Source organism: Phocoena phocoena, chromosome 2 (assembly GCF_963924675.1).
Source record: "Phocoena phocoena chromosome 2, mPhoPho1.1, whole genome shotgun sequence".
Taxonomy (NCBI): Eukaryota; Metazoa; Chordata; class Mammalia; order Artiodactyla; family Phocoenidae; genus Phocoena; species Phocoena phocoena.
Genome location: NC_089220.1, coordinates 114,776,418 through 114,803,018, shown reverse-complemented (window position 1 = coordinate 114,803,018; position 26,601 = coordinate 114,776,418). Strand labels below are relative to the sequence as shown.

The 26,601-nt window shown below is 44.2% G+C and overlaps 1 protein-coding gene across 1 annotated transcript; it reads left to right on the top strand.

Annotated features, from left to right (window-relative positions):
* Window positions 1-26,374, top strand: ADPGK (ADP dependent glucokinase). The gene is made up of 7 exons (XM_065871742.1): window positions 1-233; window positions 7,015-7,240; window positions 11,083-11,145; window positions 17,733-17,853; window positions 22,258-22,454; window positions 23,077-23,175; window positions 25,826-26,374. The coding sequence occupies exons 1-7, from the start codon at window positions 1-3 to the stop codon at window positions 26,372-26,374; spliced, it is 1,488 nt and encodes a 495-aa protein (XP_065727814.1).
* Window positions 26,375-26,601: the final 227 nt, after the last annotated feature.

The following is a 26,601-nucleotide window of genomic DNA, read 5'->3' as shown; positions in this document are numbered from 1 at the left end:
ATGGCGCTGTGGCGCGCCTCCGCGTACGCCGGCTTCCTGGCGCTAGCGGTGGGCTGCGTCTTCCTGCTGGACCCGCAGCTGCCGGGGTCGGCGCTGCGCTCGCTGTGGAGCTCGCTGCAGCTGGGGCCTGCGCCCGCGCCCCCAGGACCCGGCTCCCCTGAGGGCCGGTTGGCTGCCGCCTGGGACGCGCTCATCGTGCGGCCGGCCCGGCGTTGGCGCCGCGTGGCCGTGGGGTGAGTGCCTGCGGAGCCTGCCTCTCTGGACCAGGAGGTGCGGACGCCCCGGGCCTCCGAGGGCCGCCTTGGCGGAGGTCAGGCGGCTTGGGAGCTGGGAGGTAGAGCCGGCGCGGAAACGGGTTCCCAGAGGTCCCCGGGAGGCCCTTCGGCGCTGGTGTCCACGCTGCCTCCTTGGCGAGAAGCGTCGGACGTCTGGGACGAGCCCCGTTCGTCACTGCTGCAGGGACTCACCAGACTGCTTTTTCCTGTCGGCTGGCCCCTGCGCCCTTTTCGTCTCGGTAGGACCAGCCCCCTTCTCTCATCTCCATAGAACCAGCCTGATAGCCTTTTGCAATACCACTCAGCCTGACTCCTTATAGTTCGAGCCTCCTTCATTCCAAGCCCTCCTTCTCTGGCGGCTGCTCTTTGGCAGTCAGCGATGGTTGGTCTTAGCACTTTGGCGGCACCCTCTTGCTTCTGAACTACTTGAAGGAGGGGTCGCTGCCATTAGCTACCGAGTTTATTTCTTCACGCCTTGTTTCCGCTTCCTTAATGCCGTAGTCTGGAGACCGCCATTCTGCTGAAACTTCTCTCTCAAAGCTCACCGGAACCGTGTTGATTTTCACATTAACTGCTTCTTTTAGCCTCCTCTGTCGACTGTTTGCAGCCTTCCACGCGTTAAGCACACCCTTCTCCTTGAAACTCTTTTCTTCCCCTGATTTCAGTGACATTGCATATTTAGGGTTCTCCCAAATCACAGTGCCTCCTTTCTTTGTATTCCCCTCCCGCGTGTAATTATTCCCTTTACACGAATTTTAGTTCTTGTCTCAGTTCGACTTTAATATCTTGTCCTCACCACAAAAACAGGCCTTCTACTGCTCTACTAGTTCCTGTGAGTATTGGGACCAGAAAGGTTAAGGTAAAGCAGAGTTATCCTGAAGATTCAATTAAATAATCCATGTTGTTTAGCATGGTGTCTGCTTTAACGGGCAGACACCTAACGTTAGCTACTATTTTTTTATATCAGCATATTGTTTCTTCAGATGTATCCTCTTTTACCTCTTCTTTCAAGTTCAAGCCCTTTCACCTGCATCCTTATCAGCTCCTTAATTGTCCTCCCTGGTTTTGTGAGCATTCATTCAACAAATATTTGTCAACTACATAGTATGTGTCAGGTCTGTGCTAGGTTCTGAGGATGCAGGGATGAATGAGGCAAGGTCCCAGCCTCGTTTGTTGGAAACAAATATATTCGTTATTGTGTTATTCTGCTCGGGCTACCATAACAGGATACCACGGACTGGGTAGCTTAAACAACAGACATTTATTTTCTCACAGTGCTAGAGGCTGATAGCCCAAGAGCGAGTCCTCTCTTAAGGACTTGCAGGTGGCTGCCTTCTCGCTGTGTACTCATTAGACCTTTCCTCCATTCATGAGCACTTCTGGTGTCTCTCCTTCTTTTTAAACAGACACTAGTCCTATTGGATAATGGCCTCGTTTAACCTCAGTTACCTCCTTAAATAGCTTCTACCTCCAAATACAGTCTGATCTGTGGTTAGGGCTTCAATATGAATGGGGGGCGGGGGGTGGTGAGGTGACACAAGGCTGTTTGTAATGATTAAGAAAAGTGCTTTGCTGAACTCGTGGTGGAAACAAGGTAGTCTTGTGTCCCAAAGAAGAATTACTGATTCTTCCCAGGATGAGGTTTCAGGGAAAGCTCCATCTGAGAAAGTGACAATCCATTTACTATTGCTACATAACAAATCACCCCAAAACTTAGTAGCTTAAAACAATGGTCATTTTATTCTCATTATTCTGAGGTTTGATTGGGTTCAGCTAGGCAATTCTCATTTGGGGTTTTGTGAGGTTTCAGGCAGATGATGGCTGGGACTGGGATCATCTCAAGGGTTGATTGTTGTTGTCAGCTACAACCTCAACTGGTTTCACCTGAACACCTACAGGTGGTTTCTCTATTTAGCTTTTTCACAGCAGGGTGACTGGGTTAGGGGAGGGAATTCCCCAAGAGGACCAGGCAGAAGCATTAATGCCTTTTTGTGACCTACTCTTAGAAGCACATAGTGTTGCTTCTGTCATAGGCTCAGGTCCAAACGGTTTTAAGGGGAGGGGACATAGAACACACCTGGATGGGGGGAATGTGAGTGTCACATTGTAAAAAGAACATGTGGAATGGCACATCTTGTGGCCATCTTGGAAAACATATTCTGCTACAGTGACTTGCAAGGGCCAGGCCCTGGAGAAGAAATGGAATTTCTCCACAAGAAGATGGGGGAATAAGCCCACCTAGGCAGAGAGGACCAAATGTGAAAAGGTATTTGGCTTGTTTGTGAATAGCAAGTTGGCCCTGTATTTAGGGCAAGGACCTTATGGTAGAGGGATGTCAAGCAATGATGCTGAAATGAGCCTTTTGTATCAGGGTAGGTGATGGGAAAGCCATAAAGGTTTATAAGCAGGTAAATGATGCTAAGTTCTTTGCAGAGACTAACCAGTGGAATGTGAAATTTGAGCTGTGGTTGTAACCTGTTTGACTGCTTCACGCTATTTTTGTGGGTAACAGACATCCATTGTTACCAACATTTCTCCTTACCCAGATTTTCAGCCTAAAGATGGGAATGTACAAGGAGTAGGTGGGTGCAGTACTGGTACCAGAATCTCATTTGGCAGGTGCATGTGTGTTGTAGTTTGATCTTTCAGGAGAATACACACACACACACACACACACACACACACACACACACATACACATTCACCTTTCACATACTCAGTCAGAACACACAATTTGATATGACTCGTAAAAAGGTAAGTCTTGAGACTCTGACGCTAGTTAAGAGTCCATAGAGCTTTTTCTTGTTTGGCAATGGTTTTCAACAGGTGAGATTTGAGAAAAGGTTGGGTGTTGTACAGTAAATAGAGGCATCAAAAATGACAGGATCTTAATACTGGGGATCTTACAACAACCTTATGCAGGCAGATACAGAGATTGTCATCCAGCTTTCACAGGGAGTAAACTGGGGCTTGGAAATACTGATTTGCCTAAGATCACACAACTGTCGAATGCCCGAGGTGCAGCCTAAACCCATTCCTGGCTCCACTTTCGTGCCACGTTGTTGCCACGAAGAGATCAAGAGAAAGGAACAAGTTTGTGGTGGAAGGTAAGCATTTTGATTTCAGAGGAGGGGAAATGTTCTTTCCTGTGGAATTTTAGAGGAAGCTGGGCCCTCAGCAGCTGACAGCCAGAGGCTGTAGTTGAGGAGCAGGGTTGTAGACCTTGGAGACTCCAGCATTTAGGCTGAGGCCAGAGACTGGACAGCATCACCCAGGAAGAGAAAGAAGGGAAGGTAAATGACAAGGGTGGGATTCGGGGAGGCACTGCCATCTATGTAAGGGGCAGGTCGGAAGGGAACAGGGAAATAAAGGATAGGAGAGGTTTCAAGAAGATGGTCAATGGCGAGCCCACTGCCACATCTTTCTAAAGCATGTTCTCCCTCCCCTGCTTCAGAATCGGGCCCTGGTCCAAAGGTTCATTGGGTGAATGATGAACCCCTCATCCTAGAATTCATTCTCCCTTACCTGGCTTCACCCTGACCTTTGAAGCCTGTCTAGCTCTTCTCCCCTGTTGAAACTCTCCTCTAACTGGATCAGTATTCCTATTGTGTCCAGAAACAAGGTTAATCCCTTTGTCTACATCTTTGCTTGTGTATGCTCCCTGTGGGTTTCAGTATCAGATAAATCTGGGTTTGAGTTTAGGCTTCTCCAGTCATGGCCTTTGGAATGTTAGTTGACCCCCAGCCTCACTTTTCTCAGCTGCAAGCAGTGATGACTACTTCCCTATCTTAGAATGTTTTGCAGATTGGTGTGGTCTGTCTGAAAATGCCTGTCTTCTTTCTCTGTCCAGAGCACCATCCAGGGTGTGGCCCAAGGACCACTATTCCTGCCTCTTGAATTTCTCTTCTCTACGGTTCTGTATCTTACAGCGATTATGATTAGCTCTCATAATATCTCAGGTAGAGTGTGAAAGCTAGAAAGAACCTTAGGAAACCATTTACAGACAGTAAAACAGAGGAGAGGTGATAAAGACCACCGTCCTTGTTTTTAAGGAATTTACGATCCAGAAGAAACTGTCCCTCATTCCCACCCCACCCCCAAGTCTCTAATAATATGCCTGGCAGCCCTGGCTCCCAGCATCCTCTCTGCTAGCACAGCCACTTGTTCAGGCATTCAGCATCTGTTGCCTCACTTTATCTTCCAGTTGTTTCATCTGTGTCTGTGTTTTCTCAAAACTCACATTGTAATCTTTTATACATTTCTTATTGAGGTGTGAAATTCTGCCTAAGTGTCAAATGAGCATAATTTTGTCTTCTGGTTTTTTTACCTCCCCGCCGCCCTTTAATTTTCCCCGATAAGAAAGCACCTTAGGTGCTTGTTTACATTTTAGTACGCCGTTGAAGTGCAGAGAAAGATTCTTGTTCTGGTTGAAGTATTATAAAATATAACTAGAAAGCACACCTAAAAGTACTTTGTTTACTCTCTGGCACATAGTAGTGTTCAATGATTTTTTTGTTTTAAAAAGCTACCAAGTAAATTTTTTCCTAAGATTTTTTCCTTTAGTATTCATGACATGATTAGGTGGGGGATAGAAAATGTTCCTATGATAGTTACATTGTTTTAACTCAAAATTTGTTCAGTTGGGTTTTGTCTTGTGCTGCAAAATGTGCTGAACATTGTTCCGTTCAGTTTTATTTTTCTGTAAGTGCAGCTTCCTCCATTCTCATCTTTAAAGAATCAAACTCTATTTAAAGTCTCAGCACAACTAGATATGGAGGTGGTGTTTACTGAAGTCGGTTTTGAAGTCGTTATTTCCAAATATGGGTATATCCCTCAGTATCTGAACTTTTGCTGTCCAGACTCAGGACCCAAATCCATTTGGATACATTTTCTAGGTGGGGCTGCTTGGTGGGAATGGGTGTCTCACGCTATCCAAACTCTCACTGTCTGAACATTGGTAGCCTACTGGAGTCTGAGAGCCAGGGATGCCTGTATTCCTGTTAAGATTCTACCCTTCAGACATCTAACGTTGCATCCAGTAGAAATAAAGGACACTTCCTGTGAGGTAGGATTGAGACCAGTTTACAAGGTGTGTTGGTTCATTAGTATGTAAGGCTGTGAAAGGATTATGTTTTAAATGTATCATTAAGAATCTTCCACATGCATGTCAATGTGTTCTATGTGCTGAAAAGTATACTCACTTTTAGATTATGCTTTTCCAGTTGACGAGAGTAATTATATGTGTGTTTGACTTTAAAGGAATAAGAACATTTGAGTATTTAAATGCTGTGCGGTAGGCAAAAACCTTTTCAAAACCTTGGGATTCATAGGGGAAGAATTAATAAAAGAATCTTTATGATGAGTATGCAGTCAGTTTTGCGTCATGAGGAGGGATGTGTTTCTTCCTTGCCCTTGTAAACCTTCCTTGAGTGATGTAAATAATATCTAGCCCACATGAGAACCTTTTAAAAATTGTTATTAAGTTCTAAAAGTAATGTATGCTTGTAAAAATTAGAAATATATCTGATGAAAAAAAATATATCTCCTCTCCCTTACCACCATCTCATTCCTCATCTTAGAGTTGGCCACCATTAATGATCTGATCAGGAGATTTTTAAAGGAGACTGGAAGGGAAACACTGTAGTTATATATTATACACTAAAATCCAATCCATTGGACCTTCTTTATTGATGAGTTTACCTTCTGGTTTCAGAGCTACTCGGAATTAACCTGGAAGCACAGCCTTGTCACCAGAAGCTGTTTCGGTTGGTCTTCCAGCCCCACTGGCAGGGATGGCAGAGGCAGGAATAAGGGTGCCTGTGGTGGGGCAGGAAGACCTCATTTAGCTACCCAAAGTGTTTGGAACTTCTTGTTTAAGGGATGACTTTTAGCAAAGAAACACTGAAAATGTAAGCCAGAACTCTTCCATGCACACATAGGAGGGGCCATGCCAGACAGCCTTATATGTACTTTATAATTTCTGTAGCACCAACCAAGTGATGTCGCACTGGCTTCTTACCAGCCTTTAAAGTTCATGGATGGGTCCGGTGAACACCTGTGAAGTGATGAGTTGTTACAGGCTGAAGGTGCACTTAAGTCTTTAAGGCACCACTCAGCTCTAAGAATTTCAACTGGGAGTATTTAGACATTTAGGTATTTAGTGTATTTTACCACCATCCTAATATATCTTTCAGGGGAAGATGGATTTTCACCAAAACTTTTATTTTGCTTACTCTGCAGCAAGCAGTGTTTGTAAGCATTTGTTAACTTAATCTTCACAACAGCTCTGAGTTAAATACTCATATTACACCATTTTATAGATGAGGAAACTGAGACAAAGAGAAATTAAAGTGACTTGCCCACGTCACACAGCCAGGGTGAATCCAGACAGTTTGGTTCTGCCACCATTTTCTCAGAAATGCTGAATTTGTGTTATCCTGATACTTTGTTCTGGAATGCTGAGCATCTGTCTACTCTCTTTGTACCTAGTGTAAAAGTTTGCCAAACTCTTGCCAAGAGTCCTGTGTTCTGATCCTAAGACATACATCCAGATAAAGTAATCCTCTTTCTGCCATATGCTATTTACTTTCCAATTCAGGTTTCAAATCCACTTCATCAGTTTTTTTTTTGTTTGAATACAGGCCTCTGAAACATTTCCCTGTTGTTAAATGCAAAGTAGTAGTTGCCCCAGTGCTTCTGTTTCTTTCACACTGTCTCTTTCTTCCTTCCTTCCTTCCAGAGTCAATGCATGTGTGGATGTAGTGCTGTCAGGGGTGAAGCTCTTGCAGGCACTTGGCCTGAATCCTGGGAATGGGAAAGATCACACTGAGCTGCGTTCGAGGAATGATCTAAAAGAAGCCTTCATTCACTTCATGGGGAAGGGAGCAGCTGCTGAACGCTTCTTCAGTGATAAGGAAACTTTCCATAACATCGCCCAGATTGCATCAGAGTTCCCAGGAGCCCAGGTCTGTTTGCCAGTGGTGGTGGGGAAAGACACCTTGTTCGTATGGTTTCTAAAAGCAACCAAGCAGCTTTTTTCTCCATTTTGCCCTAAGAGGGTAATTGTTAGGAATCCAGTTCTACAGTGTATTTCTCTTTTTTGAAAACTGTATCTGACCTTCCTTTAACTCAGCTGTTTCTAGTCAGTGCAATTCAGCCAACGTTTATGAAGCATATTTCCTAAAATTTTGGTTCTGGGTTATCCATTAAATTGCTCTTTTTTCGTGTTATTCAAGTTTAAGGTAGGAAAGATATCTACTCCAAACTTGTTAGGGTATTGCTTGGCTGATAACTTGCAGTAATCTTAATATGGCTGAGTCCTTCCTAAGCAAAACAAGGCCAAACCCACAGAGAAAGAGTTCTAGCCTTTACCTGGGAACAAGGGAGCTGGGTCCTTACCTCTGCTCTGCTGGTCCAGAGCAAGTTTTCTTATCCTCAGCACTATTGACGTTTGGGGCTAGAGAATTTTTCCTTGTGGGGGTTGTCCTGCACATTGTAAGATGTTTAGCAGCATCTCTGGCCTCCATCCAGTAGATGACAGTTTCACTCCTCTTCTTCCCCGGTTGTGACAGTTAAAAATGTCTCCTGACATGGTTATATGTTTCCAGGGTCAGGGAGAGGAGGGATGCAGAATCACCCTGGTTGAGGACCACTGGTCTAGTTCGGTGGCTCTTCGACCTGAGTGTGCATCACAGTCACTTGGAGGGATATTGAAACACAGGTTCCTGGGCCGCACTTCAGAGTTCTGATTCAGTGCCTGTGGGGTGGACCCAAGAATTTACCCTTCCAGCTAGTTTCCTAGTTATGTTGATGCTGTTGTTCTGAACACCTTGTTCTGAGAACCATTGTTCTACAGGGTAGAGCCTCTCAGAGATAGAACTTAGAGCTCCCCAAGCCCACCTGGTGATCATAAACAAAGCCCTGGGGCCTGCATGGTCCAGACACTTCCTCAAGGCTCACACACCTGCTGCTACACCTGCCCTCACACCTCTTACCGGCCAGTTTTGGTTGTTTGTTTAAGCATCTCTCCACCCCACCACATCTAACCCCCAAATTTTCTTACCTAAAATCTTCCTTTGGCCCATCACCCCACTCTGGGTGTGCTTCTCACAGGGGGAGCTCTTAATGCCATTTTTGATTGGTACCTTTCATAGACCATTCTTTGTGACCACTTATTTTTATAACTATTAAGATTTTAAAGTTTTTTTTCCCTTTGAAGCCGCCCATGTGAACATTAGAAATGGGCATGAGCAGTACCCAGCTGAGTTTCTAAAGGAAACAGCAAAGCTATTAAAACTTCAGTTACAATCATTTTGACAGCTGAGTTTGGCAGTGAGTCTGATCTTTTTTTTTTTCCTTTCTGTCTGCACAGCGCAGCTTGGAGGATCTCAGTGTTCCCCAACCAAATCCTAACCACTGGACCACCAGGGAACTCCTGAGATTCTTATCTTTTATGAAAGAATCGTGATAGTTCTAAAAAGATGGCAAGTCAACTGCTTAAAAGTCTTTAAGATTGTAGTATTTAAACCACCAATTTGCTTTCTATTCTAGTTTCTTCGGCCTTTTGTTTCATAATGCAAACATTTTTTTCTACAAAAATTTTATCTAGCTTTTACATCATCTAAATTATTTCTTAACATCGTAAAACCTAAAATGTGTTATTTATCTTGCACTAGTGTGACACTTCATTTGGTGCCTTGTCAAACTCCCTTAAACTATAAGGCAGATTGACTGATAAACAGCAGTTAATGATAACTATTATATGAAAACTCTAAAATCCACTTCATGGAATCTTAATGTCTCACCCAAGATTTTTAGTAAATTCTTCTAGCCACCATAGTAAATAAAAAATAAGGTTAACATGTTAAAAGGCCAAATTTCAGCCTGTATATCACAGTTTTAAATTTATCTATAGTAAGCCATTACTGTCCCACCCGAAACCAGTGATCAGTCAACACAAACCTTGGTTGGGCTGAAAGTGAGGTCTAGCATCCAGAGATGAGTTACTTATTCTGTGCCTCTGCATGGGACTGGGAACTAGGAAGGTGAGGTGGTAGCGTTCCTCCCAGGCAAGGCTGTTGATGAGGTTTCTCAACTAGAGCATCCGCCGTATTTCCTACTTGTCAGGTTTCCAAAACACATGAATCCGTCCTTAGCACAATGGAATACTAGCCTTGAATTATTTGCTCTTCTGCTCTAGGTCCTCAGCTGAGAGATGTGGTGTTTAGGAGAAAACATTGTCCTCTATTGGAGTCTGTTACCTTTAGAATTTACTCCCAGGAAAGCTCTTATGTTTCCTGATGCATCAGTGTGTTCTTCCTTTCTCAAAATCTAGCAACAGACATTTACTGAGCACTTATTGTAAGAAGACAGTCCTTGCCCTGAAAGAGCTAGACATGTCCCCAGATGACATTAGCCCAAGTGGACAAGGGCTGTAATGGAGGTTTGTTCTGAGTATAGGGGTGGCGAGTAGCAAGGGATCTGTAATCCTGTCTGGAAGGGGGGTTGTGGAGGTGGAGGTGGCCATGGGAAAAGGGAGACAGAAGGCATTGCAGAAGAGGTGATGCTGCAGCTGATACTTCAAAAGTGATCAGGGTCTTACCAATGAATGAGAATGGGGAGGCATCCTAGTCAAAGAAAGCAGCATGTGCCAAAGGCACAGAGACAGGGAGGAAGGCAGACTTGGAGAGCTGCAGGCATGGTACGGAAGGGAGGGCAGGAGATGGAAGTAGAGAGGAAAGCAGGGGACAGATAAAGAAAGGCCTGTGTGCCTCACTTAAGAGTTGGATTTTAAAACTGATTCGGAAAGATACATGCACCCCAATGTTTATAGCAGCATTATTTACAGTGGCCAAGATAAGGAAGCAACCTTAGTGTCCATCAGTAGATGAACAGATGAAGATGTAGTGTGTGTGTGAGTGTGAGAGAGAGAGAGACGGAATATTACTCAGCCATAAAAAAGAATGCAATTTTGCCATTTGCAGAAACATGAATGGACTTGGAGGGTATTATGCTAAATGAAATAAAGTCAGACAGAGAAAGACAAATACTGTATGATATCACTTATATGTGGAATCAAAAAATACAGCAAACTAGTGACTATAACAAAAAAGAAACAGACTCAGATAAAGACAACAAACTAGTGGTTACCAGTGGGGAGAGGGAAATGGGGAAGGGGCAGTAAAGGGGTAAGGGATTAATAGGTACAAACTATTAGGTATAAAATAAGCTGCAAGGATATATTGTACAGCATGGGGAATATAGAAAATATTTTATAGTAACTGTAAATGGGGTATAACTTCCAAAAATTGTGAACCACTCTATTGTACACTTGTAATTTAAGTAATATTATATATCAACTATGCTTTGATAAAAAAAATTGAGTTGGTTTTAGTTCGCTGTAGTATTTATTGATTGATTTTCAGGAGGAGACTGTCATAGTCATATACTCATTTTAGAAGGGTTACAGTGCTGAAGATAAGGTCTGTCCATGCTTGTCATATTTCCTTTCGTTTCCTTATCTGTTCTGGTTCCCTGGAAGCTCAAGGCCAAATTTGATGTACAGTTAAGGCAATTATACTAATTTCCAGTGTAGCAATATGTTTTTTCCACCTTTCCTTATAACTCATTGTCTATTAACCTATGGGGTTAATGTTTTTATTAACCTCATCTGTATGTACTTATGAAGTCACCGCAAATTTTTTTGGGAAAAAAATGGACTGTAAATTCAATAAACCAAAACATTATTAAGCTTGAGTAACATAGTTAATGCTAAAATACTGTCTAATAACCTTGAACTGTCTTATAGCACTATGTAGGAGGAAATGCAGCTTTAATTGGACAGAAATTTGCAGCCAACTCAGATTTAAAGGTAAGTCAAATTCCCAGATTAAAACCTGTGTCCTTCACTAGTGCTTAAGTAATTTTAGGAGTAAGAATGAGTATCTTTCTGTTCCTTGATTCAACTTGTGCCAGACCCTGAGGCTCTTGTTAGGAATATAGTAGTGGAAGGAGAGGAGTGGTAGCTAATGCTTTCTGAGTGCTTACTGTGTGCCTGACATTGTTGCTAGTGTTTGATGTGGATTACCTCATTTAATCCCTGCAACAACCTGTAAGGCTAGTTGGTACTCGTGCTGGTACTGCTGTTGTCTTGCTTTCCACATGAAGCTTGAGGCATAGGGAAGTTCATAGCTAATAAGAAATAGAACAAGGACTTCCCTGGTGGCACAGTGGTTAAGAATTTGCCTGCCAGTGCCGGGGACCTGGGTTCAATTCCTGGTCCAGGAAGATCCCACATGCCACGGAACAGCTAAGCCCGTGCGCCACAACTACTGAGCCCATGCAGCACAACTAGTGAAGCCCACACTCCTAGAGCCTGTGCTCTACAACAAGAGAAGCCACCACGGTGAGAAGCCCGCGCACCGCAAAGAAGAGTAGCCCCCGCTCACCACAACTAGAGAAAGCCCGTGCACAGCAACAAAGACCCAATGCAGCCAAAAATAAATTAATTAATTTATTTTTTAAAAAAAGAAAGAGGCCTTCCCTGGCGGCGCAGTGGTTGAGAGTCCGCCTGCCGATGCAGGGGACATGGGTTCGTGCCCCAGTCCGGGAGGATCCCACATGCCGTGGAGTGGCTGGGCCTGTGAGCCATGGCCGCTGGGCCTGCGCGTCCGGAGCCTGTGCTTCGCAACGGGAGAGGCCACAATAGTGAGAGACCCGTGTACCGCAAAAAAAAAAAAAAAAAAACGAAAGAAAGAAAAGAAATAGAACAGTTTTAACCTAGGACCCCAGAGTCCATGTTCTTGAGTACCTTATCATGTAATGGTTAAGAGCACGTGGGCTCTGGAGTCAGTGCCTGAGGCTGGGAATTGTACAGTGATGAGAGAAGACTTAATTGACTGTTCTGTGAGCCTGGATCCAGAGTGTTGAAAAATGAACGCCACTAGATAGGGACATGTCTTCAAGTCTTAAGCCATTTGGTTTAAGTAGAATTAAAAATTACTGCTATGTTCAAAATAACATCTGAGTAAGAAGCTCTTTTGCTACAAGTGGAATAGGTCTGAGGGGGAAAGACAGCAAGGAGGTTATTGCTGCTGTCTTGCTATAAAATGATTGAGGTTTGGATATGGTAGCCAGAAGAGGAGAAGCCTATCTAAAGCCTACTAAAATGGAATCACTTGGTGCTAGACCATGCATGGGGACAAAGAAGATAGGTTTAACAAAGATGATTCTAGAGTAAGTGAGCTTGAGAAGTGCAGAATAAATGTGGCTACTGACGACAGAGAAAGGAAACCATAAACAGTTCTCAGGGGCACAGAATCAGAAGCCCAGAGATGGACCCAAAAATTCAGATAAATGTTCAACAGTCTGAGGGGGAAAAATTCATATGGAGCCACACTGTACACCGAGGGATGGATGTGCTTAGATGTGGAGAGCATATTAAAGTGTGAACATTCACATTTTAATAAGAATTAAAGTTTTCATAAAATATTAGGGTGTGGGAAATTTTTTTTAAATAGTCATTATCTTTATAGATAGTAATTAACTCCCAAACAGAGAATATTAGAAATTACAGGGCTGACCTTCAGAAGTATTACCAGCTAATGGATGGAAGAGAAGGAAAGATCAGTCATAAGCTAATTAGAGAGAACCCAGGCCCTTCCCACCAGAATCCTGGGCATTTGAATGGGTCCATAAAAGGCCACTCTCTTGACCCTGAGAAGTAATTCTGGCCCTGGAAGTCCTGGGTTACATTGACCTTTCAATATTGCCCTCGTCTGGGACCAGTATTTGCTGTTGGTCTCTGGAGAAGCTGGGCCTGAGACCAGTCCGACTGGAAAGCATTCTGAGTTTTAAAAAAAGAAAAAAAAAATGTCTGGCCTTGGTAGAAGATTGAGGAAAGAAAAGGGATATCTGTTACTCAGTCCTCACAACAGTCTGATGAAGTTAAGGTATTATCACCGTTTTAAAGACAGGAGGTCCAGAGAGGTTGAGTAATGTAAGAGATTAAGTATTGTGCATAGGGTCACCTAGCTAGTAAATGATGGAGCCAGGATTCCAACACTAGGCTCTGCCATGACCTCACCACCTTATACTGCTCTCTCAGAGAGATTCAATTTAACTTGATGAAATGCTTCTCGACATGGACCAAGTGATCATCTGAGAACAACCGCAGATTGAGGATTAGGTATTTTCCAAAGGCAATAATAATCACTAACACTTGCATAGTTCTTACTGTATGCCAGGCACTGTCTTAAGTGCTTTATATTATATTAACTCATTTGATCCTCACAGTGCCCCATAAGGGAAGTCTATTATTATCCCCATTTTGTAGATAGAAAAAATGAGGCATGGAGAAGTTAAAACTGTTCAAGGTCACATACCTAGGAAGGAGTAGAGCTGGGATTTGAACCCAAGTACTCTAGCTCCAGCGTCCATGCTCTTTACAACCAAGCTATGTTGTCTCAGAAATAGACCCTGGTGAATATAGTAAAGGTAAATTCAGTGGAATGGTGAAATAGAAGCCAGATTGCAGAAGAGAGCAGTGTCTTTATGGAATATATTTTGGAATTTAGCCAAGAATTAGAAGTAGATGTTGGATCTTGTCAAATGCTGCTGTGGTTTTAGTTTTTTAACTTTGGTATATGGTTATTACATTGATTTTCAAATGTTAAACCAACCATGTATCCCCAGAATAAACCTCACTTGCTTCTGATGTATTACCCTTTTTATATATCGTTGGATTCAATTTACTAAAATTTTGTTAAAATTTTTTATATCAATTTCCCTGGGGGATATTGGTCTGTATTTTTCTTGTATATCTGTCTGGTTTTAGTATCAGAGTAATACTGACCTTATAGAATGAATCGGGAAGTATTTCAATTTTTTTAAAAAAGTGTGTGTAGAATTGGTATCACATCCTCCTTACATGTTTGTAGAGTTCACCAGCAAAGCCCTCTAGGCCTGAAGTTTTTGATACGGGAAGGTTTTTAACAATTTCGATTTAATAGATAAAGAGAAATTCCAATTTTTTATTTCTTGAGTGAGCTTTGGTAGTTTAACCTTTCAAGAAATTTGTCCATTTCATCTAAGTTGTTGAATTTATTGGCATAAAGTTAGTCATAATGTTCCCTTATTCCTTTAAGGTCTGTAGAATCTGTACTGATGTTCTCTCTCTCTTTCCTGATACTGGTAATTTATGTCTTTTTCTTTTTTTCTTTTCCTTGATACGTTTGGCTATAGGTTTGTCAATTTTGATCTTTTCAATAAACAATGAACTTTCAATTCTACTGATTTTTTTTTTTTTTCTGTATTTTTCTCTTTTCTATTTCATTGGTTTCTGTTTGCTTTGAATTTAACTTTCTGGTTTATAAAGGTAGTAGCTGAGGTCACGGACTTGAGACCTTTGTTTTCTGGTACAGGGTGTTTAGTGCTATAAACTTCCCCTTAAGTACTATTTTAGCTGTATCCCACAGATTTTGATACTTTTTGTTTTTATTTTTGTTCAGTTCAAATGCTTTCTGATTTCCCTTTGATTTCTTGAGATGAGGTATTTAATGGCCCATCTATGTACTACTTAGAAGTGTGTTATATAGTTTCTAAATATTGGGAGGGTTTCCAGATATCTTTCTGTTACTGAGTTCTATTTTAATTCCATTGTGATCAGAGAATATGCTTCTCTGATTCCTATTAAATTTATTGAGACTTTTTTATGACCCAGAGTATAGTCTTATCTTGGTGAAGTTCAGTGTACACTTGAAAAGTACATATTTTTCTGTTTTGGAGTGGAGTGTTCTATATATAAATGTCAGTTAGGCCAAGTTGGTTGATAATGTTGTTCAAGTCTTCTATATTCTTAATGATTTTCAGTCCACTTGATTTATCTAATACTATTGAGAGAGGAGTATTGACATCTTCAGCTATACTTATGGACTTGTCTATTTCCCTTGCAGTTCTATAACTTTTTTGCTTCATGTATTTTTAAGCTGTTATTAGATGTATAACTCCTTAGAATTGTTACCTCCCTCCATGAATTGACCCTTTTATCATTACCAGGGATAAAGAAAATAATTTCATAATATTCTTTGCTGTGTAATCTATTTTGATTAAAATAGCCATTCCAGCTTTGAATTGTGTTATGATATATCTTTTTCCATCCTTCTGCTTTTAACCTATTTGTGTCTTTATATTTAAAATGTGTTTCTTGTAGGCAATATATAGTTGGGGCTTGCTTTTTAAACACACTTTGACATTCTCTGTCTTTTATTTGGGGAGTTTAGACCATTTACATTTAATATGATTATTGCTATATCAGATAGGTTTAAATCTGACACCTTGCTACTTGTTTTCTTTAGTGGTTGCTTTAGGGTTTATAATGTACATTTTTAGCTTATCACAGTCTGCTTTCAAGTGATATTATTAAACCACCAGATAGAATGGAGGAACTTTAAAATAGTATACTTCCATTTCTCCCCTCCAGTCTTTATACTATTATTGGCAAATTAAGTAGTAGTAAGTAAAATTACTTTACTTCTAGATAGGCTATAAATCTCATACTATGCTGTTAAATATTTTTATTCATGGAATGGAAGTATACTTCCATTTCTCCCCTCCAGTCTTTATACTATTATTGGCAAATTAAGTAGTAGTAAGTAAAATTACTTTACTTCTAAATAGGCTATAAATCTCATACTATGCTGTTAAATATTTTTATTCAAACGGTTAATTATCTTTTAAAGACATTTAAATAGTAAGAAAAAGATCTTATATACTTACCCAGAGTTACCATTCCTGGCGTTCTTCATTCCTTTGTTTAGATCAGTATTTCCATCTGGTATCATTTTCCTTCTGCCTAAAGGATTTCCTATTTCCTGTAGTGCAGATCTGCTGGTGATTAATTCTTTCAGATTTTGTATATCTGGAAACTCTTTTAGGCTAAATTGCAGCAGGATCTGTAGGGCTTACTCAGTTTTTTTTCTGTTTCTTAGGGATCACTGTCCTTTGTTGCCCAGTGCCCAAATGTTTTGAAAACCATTATTTCATACATGTTATCTGTTTTGTTGTTGTGTCAGGCAGGAGGGTAAATCTGGCCCTTGTTATCTCATCTTGGAAGCTGAAGTTCTAGCCAAGAATTAGAGAAAAGAAATAAAATTATAGGGGCAAGACTTTTCAGAATTGACAAATAGCGAGCATGTGTCGAGAGGGAAGTGTATTTTCACTCGGAAGCTGGGATTTCTTAGATGCATGAAAATGCCTCTGTACAAACAAGCAGTGAATTCGCAAGGAAAAATGCTTTTGGAAGCTTCTGGATGGGACATATCAAATCTGAAATGGTTACAATCATCTCTGAGGACTTTCCTTCGAATCCTGGTTCAGGGGCTTTGAGTCTGTTAACCTGGTCATGAGTCGGGCCAGAGCCGGCATGGCAGAAACAGCAGCAGGTGTGAAATGGCTTCTAGAAGGAAAAGCCAGGAAGAGGCCCAGGTTGGAGTTGAAGAAAAGCTTTTTAAAAAGTCGCAGAGCACTTTCCCCCATACTTTCAGAATCGAGGTGCTCTTTAATTCTTCTATTTGGAAGGCCGTCTTGTTCACAAAGCAGCTAAGTATAGTAGGGAGCCTGATCCCACAAATTAGGTCCCCTGGTTGATTATTGTGGTCCTTTTCTATACTGTGTAAATTCAAACAGCTGTTTTCATCTGGCAGTTTTTGAGCAGACAGCATCCTGTATCTGTTTGCCTACACAGGATGTGAGTCAGTTAAGAAAAGAGAGAAAGTGAGGTACAGTGTGTCTTAGTCTGCTCAGGCTGCCCTGATGACAAAATGCCATAGACCGGGTTGCTTAAACAACAGAAATTTATTTTCTCACAGTTCTGGAGGCTGGAAAACCCAAGATCACAGTTCCAGCAGGGTTTGGTTTCTGATGAGAGCTCTCTTTCTGGCTTGCAGACAGCCACCTACTTGCATGTCCTCACATGGCCTTTCTTTAACAGGTGTGGTGAATAGAGATCTCTCTCTCTCTCTCCCTTTTCTTATAAGGCCACCAATCCTGTTGAATTAGGAACCCACCCATATGACCTCATTTACCTCCTGAAAACCCTATCCAGATATCATCACATTGGCCATTAGACTTCGACATGGGAACTTGGGGTGGGGGTGGGGAGGCCACAAACATTCAGTCCCTAACAGGGTGCATGGGATTCAGCAGCAGCCTAGGTACCTGTGTAACATGTGTGATGTGGGTCTTTTATCAGCCTCTCATTTCTGGGTACATTGTGTCTGTACCCCCCAGGCCCTGGTAGTAGCCCCTCTAGTCCGTACCTCCAAACCAAAAGCTTTCAGAATTGGATTTGGAATCCAGCATTTTGTTGAAATGAATAGAAGTGCTGGATGTACCTTACTGAACAGATTCCGTGGGACAAGGGGCAGATCTCCTGATAGACTTCGTATTGCTTGTCTCCAGGTTCTTCTTTGTGGTCCGGTTGGTCCAAAGCTGCATGAACTTCTTGATGACAATGTATTTGTTCCACCAGAGTCACTGCAGGAAGTGGATGAGTTCCACCTCATTTTAGAGTATCAGGCAGGTAAGAGGAAATGAGTAAGTAATGGTGTAAACCTGGCTAGAGGGCTGTGTGTTGTCAGATGGGGGTATATCACTGTGCTAGAAATTCATCTTTGTAAATTGGCAGGATCCTGTTCTTGCCTTACCAAAAGCTTCCTGGCCCCTGGTTCTGCTAAGTTGGTACTGACCATTGTCTCAAGGGAGAGTGATGTAGATAGAGTATTACAGCACTGAAGAAAATTCCCAGGTCTGCAAATGTAATTGATCTGAACCCAAGAGATATCAGGCTGTAGGAAAGCAAGCATCTTGAATAAAAATGAAAACGTGTTAAATGCATATATATAAAGTTTTTCTTTATTACTAAGAGGAAAGAAGGGCAGGTAGAATCTGCTGAGCTCTGTGCTGGGTTCTGTCCTAGGCCTTTCTGGCCAGCTGTTCCAAGCGGCTTAGGGTTAATACCAGGCCTCTGGCAAACTTCCTCTGAAGCATTTTATTTTCCCTTGGGTGTGTAAGTGGAAGTGTTTTGTATGTAACAACACATATTATTTCCCATTACATAATGTTCCAATGTTTATAACTCCAAATCCACCCCATCCCACCCTACCTCCCCCCAGTAGATTTTATGTGTTATACAGACTACAGATCTGATTTCTGAGAGAATCCTAAATACCTGAACGTATTCTAATTTTGTTTATTTGGTCCCGTGTATTTTCCCTGCTCAGAACTCAGACTCTTGAATTTCTGATTCAACACATTATTAATTCACGTTAAAGATTCAAGCATCTAAACAGACTAATTGGTACCTTAGAGCAGTACTTGCTTAATATGCATCAGTGAACTGCTTCCAAGTCAGACGATTAAGAGAACCTCACCTACTAGAGTAATTGACTTTAATATAAGATACAAAATATAGTATATCTTAAAAATTATGCCTTCCGCCAAGTACAAAAAAAAATAATTGTTTCTTGTTTCTGGTTCTCTTTGGGGTGCTTACTAGAATGAGGGAGTTAGGAAGGGCAGGGTCAGAAAATTAAAGACAAGATGTTCGAGTGGGCAGTTCCCATTTGCACAGTTTTTGAGTTTCTCTCAGTGGGAAATCAGAATGATGGCTCTTACTGCCTGAAGGTAGTGGTATGGAGTGAGCTGCTCAAATGAAAGGCGTGAGCAAGTCTGTTGAAGGATCTAGAAGAGCTGAAGATATGCCTTTGAGGCGCTGCTGCTGCTGCCAGTTCCAGATTCATCTCACATCCGCTCTGTTGGCGCTCACATCATGAACTTGGGACCTTTCTGGTCCCTGTGCCTGTCATTTTCCCTGATGACTACAGAGTAGAGAGACTAGTTTCTTCACCAAGACTTTGCTGTTGTATTTGACAGCTGTGCCTTGTATGTGGTTCAGAAGACAGCACAGCTTATCTTGAAAGGAGATTGTCTCCATCCTTGGGTTTACAAGCTTCCCATTTCAGTTTTTCTTTCCTGTGCCTTATTTCTTAGTACAAAGCAGTGGCCTTCCACTCAACTTTATGTAGTTACATTTTCATTGGCCCCTGGAGGAAACCTAGTCTAGCAGCCCTCAGGTCATCTCTCTTAACAGAAATCCATCCCCTGCTTCTCTCTAAATGAATAAATTCCCAGAGGGGATTTGTCAACTTTTTTTTCCTTCTCTCCTACCAGACCTTTCCAGAGAAGCTTATTTTCAGGCTTTGGGCTGGGGATCCAGTGAGTCACTGCATAGGTTTTGCTGACTTAACTGACTGAAGGGCAAGATCATAAATTGAGAGAAGGGGTCACTTAAGGGAATAAATTCAAAGCTTGGTGAGAAAAGAGGGGCACTGAATATTATTACGGGCTCACCCTGTCTGCGTTTCAGTCATTTTGCTTTTCGGGCCACTCCGTCAGTCAGTCCTGCGTCCTGTGGAAGCTGCCAGCGAACAGCTCTCCACATCCCTCCTTGTCTTTGCCTTGCGGAAGCCTGTTTATTTTTGCCTGTCTCACTTTTTCCCTGAGCAGATTCATTTGTTTTGAATGCCATGTGGCTCTTCTCTCCTAGGGTAAGTTAGATAGTGCTTATTCACAGTTTCACTCTGAGTGGCAGTTCCAGGTCTCTGCTCATGGAGGACACTCATGTTGTGTGTTTTTCCCATTGTACAGCGTCTTGTTAGTTGGGGAAGTATTCGTTTAGAATTCATACCTGCATCTTTTGTGTCATGGACATTGGAGTCATCGTTCTGTTCTCTTCCTCGTGTGTTCTTTTGCTGACTCAATCGTGTGGCTATATGCTGGGTGCAATATGAAGCAGTAGAAATATAATGATAGAAGAAGACACAGGCCCTACCCTCAGTCCACATTTCCCTACAGGTGGTGGAGTCTTGAATGAATGATTGCACAGTTATGTGCCAAGTCCTATAATAAGGCCCAGTGGTGGCCCAGGGAAGGAGGTACTGTAATCGAGTCTGCTTGGAGGTGGCAGAGTTCGGAAAGGCTTCCTAGGGGAGGCCGTCCCTGCGTTGGGTCTTCAGAAATGAAGCAGAGTTGGAATGCTGCTGTCAGCCGTGTGGATCACCATTGGGTATTTTCTTTAGACAAATAATAAGGCATGGGCCAGGAGTTAAGAAAGGAACGTGGTGTTTTAACAAGTATAACCATTGCATCAGGTTTTAGGAAATAGGTGATGTTTTCTTTCCTGTTATACAAATGACCCACGTATGAAATGTTTTTCAGAGGAATGGATTCGGTAAAAGTGAACTCAGAGCAAAGGAAGGATAGGTTTCCCCCGCCTTGACACCCGCTCTAGAGTAAGCCCCTCCCCTCCCCCCACGCACACTCTGCAGGGAGGCGGGGCTGCTGCTGTTGGCAGAGGAAGCAGGAAGCAGGGCCCTGACGCTGGCGGGGGGCACATCAGCCGGCAGCATGAGGAGACCCTCTGCTGGGGTGGCTGCCGTGGGGAAAAACTTTCTGAAGGAATAGCCAGTAAATGATAAAACCAATGAAAGACTAGGCTTCAGCATATGGGCTTTGATTTTGTAAATGGGACCGGTCCTTTGCGTGGAGGGAGAGCTGTGTAACCCTAGGTCATAAATCCTTGCCCCCCAGTCTCGGGCAGCGCGCCAGGCTGGGGATGACTCCTCCTCCTGGTGCTCGGGGGACATGGCCTCCAAGGCACTGCCTCAGGCTGAGTTTTGAGATTTTCAAGACTTCAAGGAGAAGAATGTGGGATGCGCGTGGGATGGCACCTAGTGAACTTGGAGAGGCCTCTCCGCCCCCCACTGCCCCCCCTCCCCTAGGACTCGGGCACTGGCGCACTCCCCTCAAGTGCTTGGCAGCTGGGGGCTCTCAGTTGGTAGTTCCCCACCTGACTGCACATCCGGGTCTCCAGGGGTGGGGCCCTGCCACCTGCACATTAAAAACTAGGTTCCGCTGGAGATGCTTCCTCCCGGCCGCGGTGCTGAGAGGCACCCCTGTAGCTGCACACAGATTCCCAGCTCCTGCCCCCGCCCAAGACCCCACCGGGGAGGGTCTGGCCTCCCTCTGCTTGAGTCAGATTAGTGAACGCTGAGTGGGCACTCTGTGCAGGGGACTGTGACTGGGCTGTGGGAATCAGAGACATACAGTGTTGAGGGGGAATGGGGCACAAACCTGCGAAAAGTGAAGTAATGATACAAGTTTGAATACTAGTAGAAGAGAGAACTCAAAGCAAAGTGATGAATCACCAAACCACGTAAAGGAGAATCTCTGGATCCTCAAAGCAGTGAGAGTACACCTCAGGCTGGAGCAGTTGGCAGCCCTTTCAGGAGGTAGTAACACTTGAACTTAGTCTTTTATTCATTATTCATTATTTCAAAGCAGCTCGTTCACGGGAGGCTAGAGCAGCCAAATACTCTTAGCTTCTGGATCCAGTGCCCAGGAACCACCAGTGGGCGGCAGGGAGGAGGAGGTACAGTCATTCCAGCCTCCTTAGGTCCCAGCTAAATGACAGGTGCTGGGGCGTTACTGTGAGGTGGAAGGTGCTTTGGGAAAGGCAGCATGTCCTACGTTCGGAGACCCGCATGGTGCCCACTGTGCACCAGTGTTTGGAAGTTGTGCTCTGCGACTGGGAGGGACACGGGCATCCTGTGTTTGGACAGGAGAGCTTCCCTGGGACTCGAGGGGAGCTACTTGCCAGCTCCTTGACAAAGGCACACAGCACCCGTGCTGTGTTTCTGTGTTTTTGTGGGGCTGGGGTTGGGGTTTTGGGTTTGTTTCTTTCTGACCGCCATCCTCCTGGCTGCGGCACCATGCTTCCCTTAGGCCATGGCAGCTGGGGTCCACTCAGCCAGAGGCCAGCCTGCCCAGAGCCAAGGCTCCAGTGAGGCCCCCGCCAGGCGCCACACAGCTAGGAGACTTAAAGCCTCTTCCTTTTCTTCCCATTGTGTCGACTGGGCTTTTCTAGGGGAGGAGTGGGGCCAGTTAAAAGCTCCCCATGCCAACCGATTCATCTTCTCCCACGACCTCTCCAACGGGGCCATGAATATGCTGGAGGTGTTTGTGTCTAGCCTGGAGGAGTTCCAGCCAGACCTGGTGGTCCTCTCTGGATTGCACATGATGGAGGGACAAAGCAAGGAGTTCCAGAGGAAGAGACTCTTGGAGGTAATAGCACTGTTACGGGATTTCACAGATCGCAGCTAGCGTCTTCCTTCAGATCCCTGCCTCTCTCAGCCCCTGCAGCTTGCGCTGCCTTGCCCTGGGTCCTGGGCTCCCGGGACGTGTCGTGGCAGCCGAGAAGCCTGCCTCCCACTCCAGCGAGGCTCCTCATGGGGTTCTCTCAGGCACGGGCAGCATCTTGAGTAGGACAGATCAGAACATCGTCTTGCCCGAGCCTCTGCTTCCCGTGCTAAGCTGAACGTGGCTGCAGACTGCAGTGTCTGTAGCTTGTGTCCTTTGTGTTTTCTGTATCGTCTCATTCACATCAGCTGTGCTGCAGACTCACACAGCAGTTGAAGCTGACTGCTCAGTTTAGGTCCCCAGGCAGAGGCTGGCTGTGTGAACGTTTAGGGGCGGTTCCTTGTGCTCTCTGAGTCCTTAACCCCAGTGCCTCTCTGCAGAGCCTGGTTTTCCCTGTTGGGAAAAGCCTCCCTTGTCCACAGTGTCTGTGGCCGCCCACGTGGCCGGGAGCTTTCATGAGGATGCACTGCCTCTCGGGACCTGTTCCTTCCCTCTTGCCTGACTTCCTTCCGTTTCTGATGGCAGTGCTCTCCTCTTGTCTCTGCAGGTCATGACCTCCATTTCTGACATCCCCACGGGTATTCCAGTTCACCTGGAGCTGGCCAGCATGACCAACAGGGAGCTCATGAGCAGCATTGTGCATCAGGTAACCCACGGGCAGCACGGGGGGTCACTGAGGTGTGGGTGTTGTCTCACTCAGACCTGGGTCCATGAGATCCAAGTCCAGGAGCCAGGACTGTGCTGGAACAGGATCTCCTACTAGATTAGGAATATGGCGGTGTTACTGATGGGCTCTTGGGGCGTGTTTCTTCTTCTGGAATGGGGAAGTTAGAAGTGAATGCCTTTTGCAGCAGAACTCAAAGGAGAAAACTGAAAGCCCAACTTGGGTGCTTTCAGTTGAACTTCAGGAAGTTCAGAGAAAGGAAGTTTGGGGGGGCGCTTCACTCCCTCACCGTCATGCCCTGAGGTGTTCAGCCTTTCGACAGTAGCAATGATCAGATAAATCCAAGAGTGCAGTACTTAAGAGCACAGACTTTGGAAACCAGGTTGGAATGCCAGCTTTGCCACTCGCTAGCTTTGTGAACTTGGGCAGGTTAGTTAACCTTTCATTTATTGTTATTTAACCTCTTTAATGGGTACTATATTCATGTGGTTCAAAACTCAAAAAATATTAAAATATGTACATGAAGTCTCGCTTCCTCCTGCCCCCTGTATCCACTGTTAGTAACCTCTTTACTAGTTTCACCTGCTCCCTCCAGAGTTAGTGTGTACATATATAAGCAAATATGGGAATATAGCCTTATTTTTTCATCCCTTTTTACCCCCAAAGATAGCATAGCATACTGCATACACTGTTGTACACTTTGCTTTTTTTCACTGGATGCGTTTTGGAGCTCTCCTCTTTGTCATCACTTGGTTAGAAGAAGCGTGTGGTACATCCAGTGTCTTTGACTCCAGCCACAGCTGGGCATTGGGCTGTCTGCCCTTTGCTGCCCCATGCAGCACTTCAGCAAGTAACTTTGTACATGAGTTTATTTTGCCCATGAGCAGGTACATGTGTATGATAAGTTCTCAGAAGTAGAATTGCTAGATTGGGGCACAAAAAGCATTTGTAAGTTTGATATTGCAGAATGCTCGTCCATGAGCACTGTACCAGTTTACTTCCACTGGAATTCTCTACAAGTGCTTGTTTCCTCACATCCTTGCCACTGGAATGTGATTAAAAACATGCTTTCTTACCAATCTGACAGGTAAAAAGTGGTATTTCAGAATAATTTTTTTTAATAGACTACCTTTAGGGCAGTTTTAGGTTCACAGCACAGGTGAGCAGAATGTAGAGCCCCATGTAGCCCCTGCCCTCCACACCCAGAGCCTCCCCCATCAACATCCCCTGCCCCAGAGTAGGGCGTTTGCAACAGTCAGTGAGCCTACATTCACATGTCAACATCACGCAAAGTCCATCGTTTACATTAGGGTTCACTCCTGGTGTTTTTCAGTATCTTTTTTTTTTTCTTTTTTACTTTTTGGCCACAGCTTGCGGCATGTGGGGTCTTTGTTCCCTGACCAGGGATCGAACCTGCACCCCCTGCAGTGGAAACGCGGAGTCTTAACCGCTGGACTGCCAGGGAAGTCCCATTCGGTATAATTTTTATTCTCATATTTCTCTTTTTGAGGTTATTTTTTTCACTTCTTTAAAAAGCCATTTTTATTTCATTTTCTGTGTAACTGTCTACTTAACCTTTCTAAGCCTCGGTCCCCTTATCTGTAAGATGGAGGCAATCCCTCCTTCCCTCAGAGCATTACAGTAAGAAGTGAATGAAATAGAGCCAGTAGCTCGATGTGTAACAGAACATGCAGTAAACGGAAGTGGTGTTACATTAGCAAAGGGACAGGCCCTTGATTTTCTTTCTTTTTTTTTTTTTTTGCCACACCGTGCCAGCTTGCAGGATCTTAGTTCCCCAACCAGGGATTGAACCCACGTCCTCGGCAGTGAAAGTGCAGGGTCCTAAACACTGGACCGCCAGGGGATTCCCAGGCCCTTGATTTTTTAAAAAATATATGCGCATGCAGACACACCCCTGCAGGGTGTGTCCCACAGGGCTCATCTCTCTTGCACAAACATTCACCTTATTCAGGTCCCTGGCTCTAAGGAAGGAAGTGCTAAGTAAGAAAGATAGCAAGGTGGACATAGTGGTACCCCTCAAGATAGAAAACCATGGCTCTTGTTTGGTGCCCTTTCACACACAGTGTCATTACTAAATTCAGTCTTCCTAACCCACACCTGCCTAGAAAGCTTAGATCAGACGTGAAGCCACTCTCCTTGCTTCTTGGTGTTGCGTGCGAGGAACCTTTACAACCCTGCCTGTGGGCTTCTCCACTGTACTGGTGTGACACCTGCTGACATTCAGGAACTGAGATCAGGCCCCGTCGGTGGTGAGAGCCTCTGCTGTGTGTGCAGAGGCAGAAACTGGGCACCGTGGAAAGAAGTACAGAGCGTACCCCTCTGCCTTTGTATGCCAGCATATAAACAGAAGACTGGCTCTAATACAGAGTTACTGCAACTTTCCAGTTGACCACAAGTGATGATGAGCGTGGAGATAGAGGTGTAATAGCCAAAATAGGGACCTTGATCTGTCACTTCCCCCCGCAGACTTCAGGAGCAGGGAGTCTTGTGGTAAAGAAGAAGGATGCCGGCCCTACCTGCCTTCCCTGACATTAGTCGTCGGCTGTGTCCTAGGATACTTAGGAGCTAGATGTCCATCAGAAAAAGACCCGCATTTTGTTTTTGTTAGCAGGTCTTTTCTGCCGTGACTTCCCTTGGGCTGAATGAACAGGAGCTGTTATTTCTCAGCCAGTCGGCATCTGGACCTCACTCTTCCCTCTCTTCCTGGACCGGTGTTCCTGATGTGGGCATGGTCAGCGACATCCTCTTTTGGATCTTGAAGGAACATGGGAAGAGCGAAAGCAGAGCCTCAGACCTCACCAGGATCCACTTCCACACGCTGGCCTACCACATCCTGGCAACTGTGGACGGACACTGGGCCAACCAGCTGGCGGCCGTGGCTGCAGGAGCTCGCGTGGCCGGGACACAGGCCTGTGCGACAGAAACCATAGACACCCGCCGAGTGTCTCTGAAGGCGCCCCGTGAGTTCATGACCTCCCGTTCGGCGGCTGCCTCCAGGGTCATGTTAAACCCAAACGAGCCAGTGGTCGAATGGCACAGGGAGGGAGTGTCCTTCCACTTCACGCCAGTGTTGGTGTGTAAAGATCCTGTTCGAACTGTGGGCCTTGGAGATGCCATTTCAGCCGAAGGACTCTTCTATTCAGAAGTACACTCTCACTAGCAGGAAGATTGTCGTGGGTCATTTTTCTGAAGGAGGAAAACTAGCCAACCTAAGAATGACAGGAATTAAGTGGTTTGGGAAACAGGATTGAGAGTGCCAAAACCGTTTCTAGGTCTAGTTGGAAGACAGCCAAAGAAACAACAGCAGATTAAACTATACCAGATACATTCCAGCCAGTTGACGATTACACAGAAACGTTTCAGGTTTTAATCAAAATTCAGCTATTT

What these genes read in the sequence shown, in the direction of transcription:
- ADPGK (XM_065871742.1), top strand. Translation starts at nt 1, where the DNA reads ATGGCGCTGTGGCGCGCCTCCGCGTACGCCGGCTTCCTGGCGCTAGCG. An exon ending in TGGCGCCGCGTGGCCGTGGG is followed by an intron (nt 234 to 7,014) that starts GTGAGTGCCTGC and finishes CCTTCCTTCCAG; the next exon opens with AGTCAATGCATGTGTGGATG. An exon ending in CAGCCAACTCAGATTTAAAG is followed by an intron (nt 11,146 to 17,732) that starts GTAAGTCAAATT and finishes GCTTGTCTCCAG; the next exon opens with GTTCTTCTTTGTGGTCCGGT.